The following is a 12364-nucleotide window of genomic DNA, read 5'->3' as shown; positions in this document are numbered from 1 at the left end:
CCAAGGGATCTCAGTATGTTTCAGTTAGAGACTCCAGCAGACAATGGACTAGACTCACTGATACATGTGAAAAAAAAAATAATTTTATTAAAAATAAAGTCCAATCTAAATCAAACCAAAATAATAAGTGACAAAATGGTAAAATGTAAAAAATGTAAAAAAGCATCTATTCTGACATTTCAATGGTTATATTAATGTCATTTCCTCACACTTACTTCCTCTAACGGACATGACTGTCTATCATCTCTTGCCCATGAGGACTTCATTTAAACAGATAAAAGTTTCAAAATGTGAGAATGGCTGCCCTTCAGCTCTAATATCTTAGGCTCAGCACACTGGAATGGTACTGTAAAAATGACAAATCTCTGTAATATTCTCCACCCTAATAGAAAGCCCACTGTGCTCTCTTTGGCATTTTAAACCTTTTTCTTTTACTTCGTGGCAGGAACCTGCTTCCCATTACGCTCCCCTTAACAAGTGAGGTGAGTTTTCATCTCGGTGACACACACTAGTCAGTCTGTCTGCCCTGCAGCTTGATCACCCTCTCTCTCTCTCTCTCTCTCTCTCTCTCTCTCTCACACACACACACACACACACACGCGCGCGCACACACACGCACACATACACACACACATTTACATATTTAGACATGCACACAGACATAGACACACCCACCCACACACAGACACTCACTCACTCACTCTTCCACACACAGAGACACATACACACACACACAGATGCTAAGGTCATGACCTGCCTTGTTTCTGACACTAGTCTGGAAGGCTCTCAACATTTTAGAGGCTTTCCCACATGAAGCCCCAAATCCGAGAGTGACACTATCCCTGCTTAGAGTCCGGGACATATTTATAACTGGGGGAATTCCTTGGCTTCTGAAAAGCCGCTTAAACGTAAATGTTTTACATCATAACTGAGTTGGTGCTGAGCAACAGCCACTTTTCAACAGACCGAAATTACATTCAGTGCCATTAACTTGAAGCCAACAGAGACACTGGCACACACTGCCACCTAGTGGTCAGTAGTATGCCCAGGTGTGAGGTGTGGGTAAACATCTATGCCCACGGCCAGCGGTCTCCCCACAACCAGACACACTTTGCAGTGATGGATAGCGATGCCCAGCTGAGCATATTGCGCTCCTAATAAAAGCTGGCCAGCAATTCACACAGCTGGGAGTGTTTTCTCCAAAGTATTGCAGGTTTTAAGGGTAAAAAAGCGGTTTACCTGTCAAAAAGAACGATGTCTCCACAAAGACGGCATCTCACTTCAAAAATAGTAAGCTGGATTTATTTTCATTCTTTTTCTGTGAACTTTTAACTCTTTATCTGCCCTTAGTCAATAAAAAGGTATCATGAGAAATACAAGCATAGAAATCAGTGCATGTCCTTGCAGAGGGACTTTGTTCATACACACTAAGTGGGCTACTAACCATATCATCCCTCAACATAAAGCAGCAAAATTCTAGAGGTAAAAATAAAGCTACAAACCATATAAATGAAACAGTAAAAAAAACTGTGCAGTCACAATGAAATGCAAGCCATCACTCGAGGGAAGAAAGCAATAACACTGGTCTCCCACTACAGTCATGCAGTCTCATTGGCTGATTACTGTCCAAGTTCTCCCTCAGTACAGTGTGCAGTTGGCAGAGGAGCGCTGGGTACACATGAAGTCACTGGTGATCTCTTGGTATCCGCGAGCCTGCGTCAGTCCACTTCCTGTGGGCAATAATAATTGATGTGGAAAAGGTACAAAGGAAAATCAAGAAGCAGTGTTTTCCCTCGAGGAATGTGGTATGATGCTATCCTTTACATGAGGCTGCAAAGTATCACATCAAATTGTTTGACAGTCTGATTGCTGTGATTTTTCATTTAATCTAGTAGACACTTTATCAGCTCAAGTATTGCACCGCAATGCTTATTTTTGTCAGTAAGATACACTTTGTTGCTGCCTTGAACTGTTTCTTTCAGAATTTCCAGTTTCTTATTGAATATAAATTTACAGTGAAGTAAACAAACTAGGTAAACTTGATCATGGTCAGACTGAAGGACTCCTACCATCCATTAAGTTGTAGAGGTTACAGTAATTCACTCCATGGTCTTTGATGGCATACCATGCCTCTGACACTGACAGTCCCTAAGATGACAAGAAAGCTTAATGAGTTATTATTCTTCCCAACCAGACATGTATTGCTGATGAGTACTTTTACATTGAAGTTTACGGTTTGCATAGCATATTCAAATTCTCTGTCAAGTTTACCAATTTAACCAATGAGAACCAGTTGGGTGAGCAGTTTCTAGCAGCTATTAAAATAATTCTTACAGAAACACTGCAATGCGTAAAGAATCCAAATGAAACTAAGTGGAAGGTGATGTCATCGACATGGCTTTTCATTGGTGTTGTGTGTTTGGCTGCGATGAAGTGGGAAGAAGCTGACTGGAGCTGGAAGAGCACAAATCACACAGAACAAGGCACATTATATCTACACACGCCTTGGAGGCAAAATGTATTAGCACTAGTGCACTTGCTGGCCACACACATCTTGGCATTCCACACCTTATACAGACACTTCTGTCCTCCCATGGTACAGCCTGATATCGTCCTCCACTTCTTAATCTGAGAGACCAAAGCTTCATATACCCATCTACAAGGTATGCCAAAGTACCTGTAACAAGTAACAACACACACATACACACACACACACACACACACACACACACACACACACACACAGAAAGAGAGAGAGAGAGGCATACAGACCAAAATTACATTCAAATGCAAGTTGCCCATGTGTGCATAGTTTTATGAATCAAAATGCTGCCATCTGGTGGATTTTTTCATTGATTCAGCATCATTACTAAATGCTAACAAGTGTCTTATTCATACTGTGAATCTACTACAGCTGTAACATGTTTAAGTTGCTCTTTTAAGTCTTCTTTTAAGTTTCCAAAGGCATTTTTTATATTTACCAGCCTGAAGTTGCCTGAGTTTAGTATTCATCACACTATGGGCCTACTGCAATTGTAATGTGTATAATGGTTAAATCATCATGTACTTTACAACAACCATCCCATGAGAAACCTTATTGAACCTGGAATGAATGTCCAAACAATGTGACAAAGCCCACTTCATTTACAATCTTGCACACTTCAAAAAATGGCTAATCACATGGATCGACATATCCTGCTTAGATCCATGACGTCGATCCATTAACTAATTTTCACTGGCCTGGGCTACACAAAAGTGTATTGTGTCGGTTGAACAACTGACCAGTTCATAGAATCATGTGAACAGTGGGCTGCAGATGCCTAAATTAAGCCTAACCAGCACACTGGCCTTCATATCCTGTCCTGCCAACTGTTTTGTGCTGCCAAAAAAAAATGTAAACATTGCCTTTCTTATTATGAATTGACTTGTTAATAGTGACAGGGATGTCTGTCATATGACCATGGCAGACAGCCAAGAACATGAATCATTCAGCCTGCACTGTTGAAGGCAAAGGCAAATACACAACATGAGAGTCTAAAAAAGCAGAAATGATGTAGCTCATTTGACCTTCCTACCATTACAGATTATTCACTATTCAAATTAAATGAATTATAGTGTTAGTTATTCAATAAGTTATTCAATTAGGCAAATTTGCCATTTAGCAACATCAAAATAACACATAATAAGCAACATGACACTTCGTAGCAACTTTATGTCACAGCCATAATGCTATTAGATTCATTTTCAATATTTTCAAAGGCACTCACCACTGTGATTAGTGGTTCAAATATTCTCAAGCACACAATATCGAAGAGCAGCTATCTAAGATCAGTTTCAAAGTAAGGCTAACACCTAGTCAGCCATTTTGCCATAATGCCCTTATGCTGCCTGTAGTAATAAAAGTTAGGACAAAAGAGTGAGCCGACCTTACCATTGCACTCTGCATTGAGCATGAAAAGGTCCTGCATCACAGATTACCACAATTCCCAAAATTACAGTGCCAAGTATAAGCCAGCGGGTCAGATGCATGATGTCCAATCTGTCCAATGGTAAACAAACTAAGATGGGTGGCAGCTTTATACATCAGTGGAGCTTCGGTATCACAGGATGGTCATGTGCCCTCTCTCTCCTCTGAAGGGAAGAGCCCAAATTCAATTAACAAGGAGTCCTCTGCGAAATAAGTCTGGGACAAACACCATTTAAATCGTCAGAGGGACATAGATAGCCTACTTGTTTTTGGACAGACTTTAGGCTATGTGCGAAAGGTAGGATGGCCTAGGCCTACTGGGAAACTGACCATTGCTCTACATGTATGTTTACAAAGGTGGCTAAATACTTAAAAAAATACATCTACTGTGCTATATTCAATTCTATTAACAGTGCAACTGAATTATAGACTATGGAGTTTGCACCCTTTTAATAGCCTATTTAGGCCAGGCTAAATCATTGAAAAGCTTTAACAGGTCTTCAAAAACAATATTTATTAAATTAAAATATTTTGGGTGTAAAAGAGTACATCCATGCTGCTTTCAATTCTGTTAATTTTACGTTTGGGTCACAAAGTTCGCTTCTGCCAGAGCCCCTCTATGCTTCTCATAGATGCTTCTGCGTAAAAAGAAACTACAACGTCGCCCGCTAGGTGACGGAGGTAGCTGTGGTTGGTAGATGGCAACATTAGGGCGGAGAGAGAACCCTTATGGCAAGCCATTTTAACATTTACCCACTAGACTGGATATGTATTGCAGATATCTGTAATTCAGTTTTGCCTAGTCAAAACTAAATTGCCGATATCTCTATCTGACGTTTCGACTAGTCACAATTACGTTACAGATATCTTGAATGACAATTCCAACTATCCAAAATGTAATTGCGACTAGTCAGAAAGACGTTGATATCTACAATGTTAATCCCAGATAGTCAAAATTAACGGGTAAATGTTAAAATCGCTTGCCATAGAACCCTACGATATTTGCGTCACTCTTTACAACTTTGGTTTGAGGTTGAGAGGTTGTGAAATCGTGAGCAACGTGAGGGTAGCTGAATCCTCACGGTCGATAGTTTGCTGGATGTTGGGTGGCTGGTTTGTAAATCACTTCAGTCCTAATTGATGGAAGAACTGATGGTAAGATAGATCTCAAATGAACTTAGCGGGTGATATTACTTACAGAAGGAACGGTAGTAACAATAAGGCAAGACATGTAGACTATAATTATTGAAACCTACCACTTATGTCTGACTCAAAACAATGTACTGTAGCCTATCTACGATGAAGCAGAGTAGGCTAGGCTATAACTCGTTCTATCATTGATAACGGACAGGTGGGAATTAGGCTATTATGCATTTTTAAGTATATTTTCACGGTCTTATCGTTTTCCAAGTTGTCATTCATATCATTAACCAGCACAGTCGCATGTTATAAGCAAGTAATAACGCAATGTCATGCAAATCTCAAGCTTTGCGCAAAATGTTAGGCTCTTCAAAGTAATACCCTAACAGTTGAGTACCCTATACACCCCTTCCCTCACATTATTTTTGCTCTAGGTTAACGACAGAGGCATTGTGACTGAGATTAAACTGAAGTTAATCCTGTAGAAACATTCCTGGCTATGTCTTTTGTACTTTGACATGTCATGTTATTTTTGTGCCAGCTGTGTCCTAGCCATCATGTGCTGTTCATTTGCCTTGTAGTGCTAACTGCTATACTTTCTCAGCATACACTTTCCAGGTAAAAGACAAAAAAGAATGGAGAAAAGACAAGCAGATTCAACAGTGACGGATAATGTTAAAGACTGTCTTGAACTTTTAGAGATTGTAAATGATGTCAAACCTACACAAAACACAGAGGTATGTTAGAGCTGGATACAGTCTATGAATTCCAGGTATTTCAAGTCAAAACAAAAACAGCTACACAAAAGAGTCCCAGAGACTGATAAAATCATGTTCTGTTTAATAGGGAAATACATGTTTGTATACTGATTGAATCACTGTAATGTCTGTCCATGTGAACATTTCCTCTTGGTGTGTGTCAATTGCTACTTATAGGCTATTATACAGTGCCAGAATACCATTATACTGCACCACACAGAATGTCTCAGACAGACTCCATCTCTCTCTCTCTCTCTCTCTCTCTCTCTCTCTCTCTCTCTCTCTCTCTCTATCTCTCTCTGTCAGGTCTGTAGACAGCAAGAGGCCCAGTTGCTGAGAGAACCATGGCAGCACCCACTGCTGTCCCCTTACCCTGTGGAGGAGTTTGAGTTGCCCACTAGTCTACAGCTCCAGGAGCTACCTCTGTTTCCACAGTGGCACCTGCCTCTCAAGGTCATGACCTCCCTGATGGTTTCCACATTCCTCTACACGCTTCTGAGGGACGTCCTGCAACCTCTGGTAACCCAAAGCCGGAATGACTCCTACAAGATTCCCATTCTGGTGATGAACAAGGTGCTGCCGTGGACCTCCATCACCCTGCTGGCCACAGTGTATCTTCCTGGCGTGTTGGCGGCCATCTTGCAACTGTGCAGAGGTGAGAGAGTACATTTGGGGGTGATACTAGGCCATGGCAGCATTTTTATTGGTAGAGGTAAAAATCTGTTGAACACACAAAACATATTTGTGTGTGTGTGTGTGTTTGTGTGTGTGTGAGAGAGAGAAAAATGAGGACAAAAGACTGAAGGAGAAGGTGAATGTAGGAGAGAGAGCATGTGGTAAGATGAGAACAGTGTTGAACACAGTAGTTTATTGAGTGTGTAGAAAGGAAGAAAGAAGTCAGCTGCTAACTTCCACCTACAGTACATCACACCTCTGTTCCTAAATAACAGTCCCTCCCCTCCAGTTCCAGTCCCTCCCACACACACACACACACACACACACACACACAAAGATTGGGTGAGATGACGCATATACCGGTATTTAAAGTAAGTGATGCCTATCTGTTGTTCTCCCATTGCACTCCCATTGTGTCTCAGACATATTTTAGAAAAAGAGTCCCTATTCTGTTGAAACACAAAAGATTCAAGTTCTGTAAATACCATAAGGGCGAGCTGCATGGCCTAAAGCAATCACTTCTGTAGCTCAGTAGTACAGTGGGAATGGCCAGTAATAGTAGGTTGATTTTACTGATTTACACTGATTTACATACATCACATTAACCTATTTTAAAAGATATACAGTAGTAATTTCCAAAGCCAATTAAACCAAAGAGAAATAATAATATTGATACATAGTTCCAAATAGTACTGCATTCTTCCTATAAGGGTGAACTTGCACAACTTAACCTATGTTAACGGGCCTCACGGGTCATCTGCACATTTAAGTAAAGCCGTTTTGGCTTTTACGCTGACCTTTGCCCTGTCCCCACATGGCTGGCTCTTCTCCGAGTAGCAATTAAACTCCAGCAAGTGTAAATTTAGGCTTCTGCATTCTCTCCATGCCATTGTGGTCACACTGACAGGCGTATTGTCGGCACAGTCTCAGGAAAAGGGAGGCCCATGCACGTCTGCCAAGAAGTTAAGCATGCAGTCTCACCAGACGGGATAGTGTTCATGCGCTAAAGTGGGAATATGGTGCAATATTTACCACAGATTGCTCAATTCACTCTCACACCGTAAGTCGAGTGCAAGCATAAACAGAGCTACTGGGAAAGTCTGACATCTGTTTGGGAATTACACGATTAAAGTCATGTAGAGACAAATATTTAATATTCATTTTTATAAATGTTAGTTCTTGTGTGTGGTAATCCATGCAGAGTATTTTCCGTTGACTATAACCATATAACTACAGTTCATTTTAGTATGAGTCATCAACGGCTGGTTAGAAAGTTGTGAGTCTGTCACTTTTGGGAAGAGGTGTGACACATGAGGCCCGACACACCTCATTGTGAAAAGGAAGTGACTGCAGACTGGTCAGCCGTGTAAACAGATGCTGGTTCTGTCCTGTACAGCAGTGTGCAGCACTGTCTGCGAAGTCTCTTGGAACACAGCCAGCCTAAACTACTGAGAAACAAGTCTGTATTTTTTAAGGCATTTAAAGACATTTAAAGGCGATTTTTGCAGATGAGTAAGAACACCACTAGACTACATTGTTTTAGATTTTAAATAGTGAAATTATGATAGAGCAATGACACAGGCATGCTTCCCAAAAGTCATGTATATTGTAAGCATCTTAAATTCTTAGGCATTTTTCCTTGAAAAATGTTAGCTTTAGCTTGACATCTCGCGTCTTCAAATATTTAAATTTCAATTGAATTTTTATTTATAGAGCACGTCTCATGGTGCTTTACAGAGTGTTAAACAATCAGAGAAAAGAAAAAGCCCATGGGTATACACCTGCGTGTGAGTATGTGCGTGTGTGTGTGCGTGTGTGTGCGCGTGCGCGTGCGTGAGTGTGTTCGTCCTTGTGTGTGTGTGTGTGTGTGTGTGTGCGTCCGTATGTGTGTGTGAGCGTGAGTGTGCCTGTGTGTGTGTATGTGTGTGTGCGTGCATGTGTCTTTATGTGTGTGTGTGTGTGTGTGCGCATCCCTGTGTATCTGCGTGTATGTGTCCGTGCGTGCGTGTGTATACACGCATGTGTGTTTGTTTGCGTGTGTCTTTATGTGTGCATGTGCGTGTGCGTGCGTGCATGTCTGTGTTAGAGCCCGACCTGTGTTGAGAAACACTGTTCTAGTCCTCACATCATTCTCATTGCGCAGGCACTAAGTACGGTCACTTCCCGGGCTGGTTGGAGAAGTGGATGTGTGTGAGGAAGCAGCTGGGCCTACTGTCCTTCCTGCTGGCCGCACTCCATGCCATCTACAGCCTCAGCTACCCCATGAGGCGCTCCTACAGGTACAAGCTCCTCAACTGGGCCTACCAGCAGGTGAGCTCCAAACCCCCGGAATCGGATGATGAGCTCAGTCTCATCATATGAGGCATATGCATACTACTATTAGTGTTATGCTGTCTGACCTTATGTTCTTGTGGTCAAGCAAAGAAACGTTGTCATCTTGCCAGGTATTTTGTTGCTTATTTGAGCTTATTTGTCAGTCAGATATGTAGTGTACATACACCCTGTTACTTACTTTTACTTTCAACTGTATGCACTGAGCTGCTGGTTGAATGTCTTAGAACTAAATGGCATACATGCATATATCCAAATAGGATTTATCATATAAAATGCCTTAGACTCAGAAAGACATTGATTGTTCCCATAGGTACAGCAGAATAAGGATGATGCATGGGTAGAAGATGATGTTTGGAGGATGGAGATCTATGTCTCTCTTGGAATTCTGGGACTTGGAGTCCTAGCAGTAATTGCTATGTCCTCTTTACCATCTGTCAGCGAGTCTTTCAACTGGAGAGAGTTCCAATGCATTCAGGTAGCAAAGGAACATCTAAGTGGGAAGCCTTTACAGATATATTCATAATCTTTTCCTTTATGACAGGAATTTATTGCCATTTTTCCACACTTTTCTGTTTGCCTTGCAGAGAACTCTGGGATATCTTGCTCTGCTCTTGTGCACAACTCACGCGCTGGTCTTTGGTTGGCGTAAGTGGGTGGAGCCAAAGCATTATGTCTGGTACACGCCACCATCCTTTATCTTAGCCTCTGTCCTTCCTGCTGCTGTGTTACTGGTCAAGATGGTGCTGTCACTGCCATGTCTGGACCGAAGGCTGGAGCAGATTCGCCGAGGCTGGGAAAGGCCACACTCCCAGTGAAAGGGTGAGAGGGGAAAGGACATTATGTAGCTGCCAGAAGGATGGACATCATACCATGGGCAATATCTTCAGCTAAAAGGAATGAATCAGTATAGTGTATGTTCCCTATGGGACCCTGTAACATGATGATGCTTGGTTATGGTTATGGTTATGGTTATGAGATTTGGCCACTTTTGTCCAAAGCAACTTATGCACTATAAGAGACATACTCTAATAATGAAATGATCCATGGAGTGAAAAGGTGTTGAGACATTATAGTGGGGAGACTCTTCCCCTTTTGTAAAGAACAACATGTAGTATTCAAATACGTTGCTGATTATACTCAGACATGTATGATCAGCAGCATATTTGAAGACTGCACAATTCCCCAAAGCTGTTATTATCTGTTAAATAACTATGAAACACAGCATAATTGCAGTGTCATACTGACAAAGACTTGAAAATAGTGCCTGTCCCTGTGTTAACTCTCAAGTTTGTGACTACTTTATTTATATGAAAGGTGACTTGTGAAAATTTAATTTCAGCATGTGCTGTATCTGGGTATGTGAGCTACCAGTGCAAAAACACTGAAATAACAAAACCCAGTTTATGGGCCGCGAATGTTTGGAAACATGTGATTCAGTGAGATCAGAATGAGGCATTCAGAACTCTTCCCTTCATAGACCTACCTTATAGACCTAGGCCTACAAAAAAGCTGCCATCTTTGAGATCCGGTATCCGATTTTTCCTATGGGAAAATAACATGGGGATTTTTTAATGATCGCACCTGTGTGGGGACGAAAAAGTCTGAAATGCAGTACGTTTTCCTGAACACACTTTTGTCCTCTGCCTTCGAGTGGATACTGTGATCTCCAGTACATGAAGGCGGCACACTTTGATTTTTGTTAGCCCAGAGCTAACTTGCTAACTAACTTAATGGGAAGTTGCTTCGCAAGTTAGCTCTGGGGTAGCAAAAATAAAAGTGTGCCACCTTCACGTACCAGAGATCACAGTATCTACTCGAAGGCTGAGGACAAAAGTTTGTAGAGCAAAACGTTTGCATTTTTGATTTCTTTGTCCCCGCGAGAGTTTAACAGTGATAATTCCAAATTCCCATGTTATTTTCCCATAGGAAAAATCTCAAGATACCGGATCTCCTTATATGGGCAAAGATGTTTTTTTGTAGGCAAACTTCAGAGGTCTATGATGTGAAGATGGTAAGCTTGTTGAATAAAACCACTTCAATGTTACCTATCTGGACCAAGTCTCCGCTGACAACTGAAGAACGAAAGTGCTCGGGACCTGCTACCAAAATGCAAAGCCATCATGCCATATGCTCATGTTTGTAGAGGGACAGGCACACAAATGGTGCACTTTGAACAGGACTCCTCAGACGTTGTGGTGCTGTTGATATTTTGACCAAACAAAGTATGGTACAGGTGATTAAGATCTCAACAAACTATTTAAAATTGTGGAAAAGGTGGTGAGATACAGTATGTGAACTTGAATGTTTAGAATTAATTTATTCTAAAAAAGGTTTAAATTCTGTATTGCTATTTGTAAAAACATGTACAGTTCATTCTGTAGTGCTGTTTGTATATTATGTCATGAACTGTTCTTTACCCTAGTTACATTCGGTAAAAATAAATGACATATTTTTCAATTGTTACGTTTATAAAATATTTAATTGAATAACTTTAAACATATGAAGTGTCAAAGTTTTAAATTGCAGTGAGCAATAGGCTAGCCTACCCAGCAATAATGTCATCAGATTGTTGCACATTGATATTATTAATAAATGTAATACATCCAGCAGATGGCAGTATAAAATATAGAAATCTTTGGCTCTGGTAGAAAGCCACAGCCTCATTGTATATTTTTGGGCATCATTATATTTAAACATTAAATTAAAACATCTACATTAAAATTACATTTTTATCCCAAACCACTGAGTTATGGAATTTCTTAGTTACAATACCTGTAAGTATAAGGCTAGTGTGCCCCTGGGCATAGACATGAAAAGCGCCCCCCTGCCCACCTCAGCGAGTTGGTAACTGAACTAAGCTAGCAAATATGAGGGGGACCAAAACAAACAAAAACCCAGATAGTGAAATCAGGCTTCCAGATCTCAGACCACCACTTCTGACCCACTGTCGACATCAAAATATTTTAAACTTGTAGGGGTCACACGGAGACCTCAACGATTTGCGTAAATTCATTGAAAGGTTTGGAAAAGTCTTGAAATTTCATTTAGTCATACGAGGGACATAGGTAGGAAATGGCGTACATCCCATTCAATTACTTTCTTCATGGGAATGGAATAGTGGGGGAGAAAACAGAGAAAGCTATTTGCCCAATGTCATCAAAAGTCACATGTTTAGCCCCAACCTGTGGCTTAAAGTAAGATTGTAATCATTATACTTTGAGGGGGACATGCCTGCCCCCACCCACCCATAAATTGTTAGGCTACAATAGTATCACTTACTGTTGTGCAAAATAATCACTTGTAATCACTAAATGGTTAAAGGCACAGTCAGGGATTTTACACGATTTCAAGCCCATAATATTTTTTCTCACATTCAGCAATCATCTCACGACTGCTAGTTGCCCTTTTCACGATGAGGCTATACACAGTAAAAAAAAAACGGTCTCTATAGGCAGCTCAGGCTCCGAAAACTGGAAACAAAGTGGGGGCA

At 41.0% G+C, this 12364-nt stretch overlaps 2 protein-coding genes across 6 annotated transcripts; one reads left to right on the top strand and one right to left on the bottom strand.

The window, feature by feature from the left end:
- Positions 1-669: 669 nt before the first annotated feature.
- Positions 670-4141, bottom strand: LOC121688710. Its single transcript, XM_042068481.1, has 5 exons — positions 3932-4141; positions 2569-2677; positions 2335-2454; positions 2070-2148; positions 670-1730 (listed from the first exon to the last, which is right to left on the bottom strand). The coding sequence occupies exons 1-5, from the start codon at positions 4027-4029 to the stop codon at positions 1639-1641; spliced, it is 498 nt and encodes a 165-aa protein (XP_041924415.1). The 5' UTR covers positions 4030-4141; the 3' UTR covers positions 670-1638.
- An 833-nt stretch (positions 4142-4974) lies between these two features.
- LOC121688708 (metalloreductase STEAP1-like) lies at positions 4975-11333 on the top strand. 5 transcript variants are annotated; one of them, XM_042068478.1, is made up of 6 exons: positions 4975-5122; positions 5712-5844; positions 6180-6520; positions 8684-8850; positions 9185-9349; positions 9459-11333. In XM_042068478.1, exons 2-6 carry the CDS (start codon positions 5816-5818, stop codon positions 9687-9689), a joined length of 933 nt encoding a protein of 310 aa, XP_041924412.1. In that variant the 5' UTR covers positions 4975-5122; positions 5712-5815; the 3' UTR covers positions 9690-11333. The 5 variants fall into 5 exon arrangements, with proteins under 5 accessions (XP_041924412.1, XP_041924410.1, XP_041924413.1 ...); XM_042068476.1 differs by having other exon boundaries at positions 6172-6520; XM_042068479.1 differs by having other exon boundaries at positions 4995-5844.
- The last annotated feature ends 1031 nt before the right edge of the window (positions 11334-12364 follow it).

This window comes from Alosa sapidissima, chromosome 17, assembly GCF_018492685.1.
Source record: "Alosa sapidissima isolate fAloSap1 chromosome 17, fAloSap1.pri, whole genome shotgun sequence".
Lineage (NCBI taxonomy): Eukaryota > Metazoa > Chordata > Actinopteri > Clupeiformes > Clupeidae > Alosa > Alosa sapidissima.
This window is presented reverse-complemented; position numbering and strand designations above follow the sequence as displayed.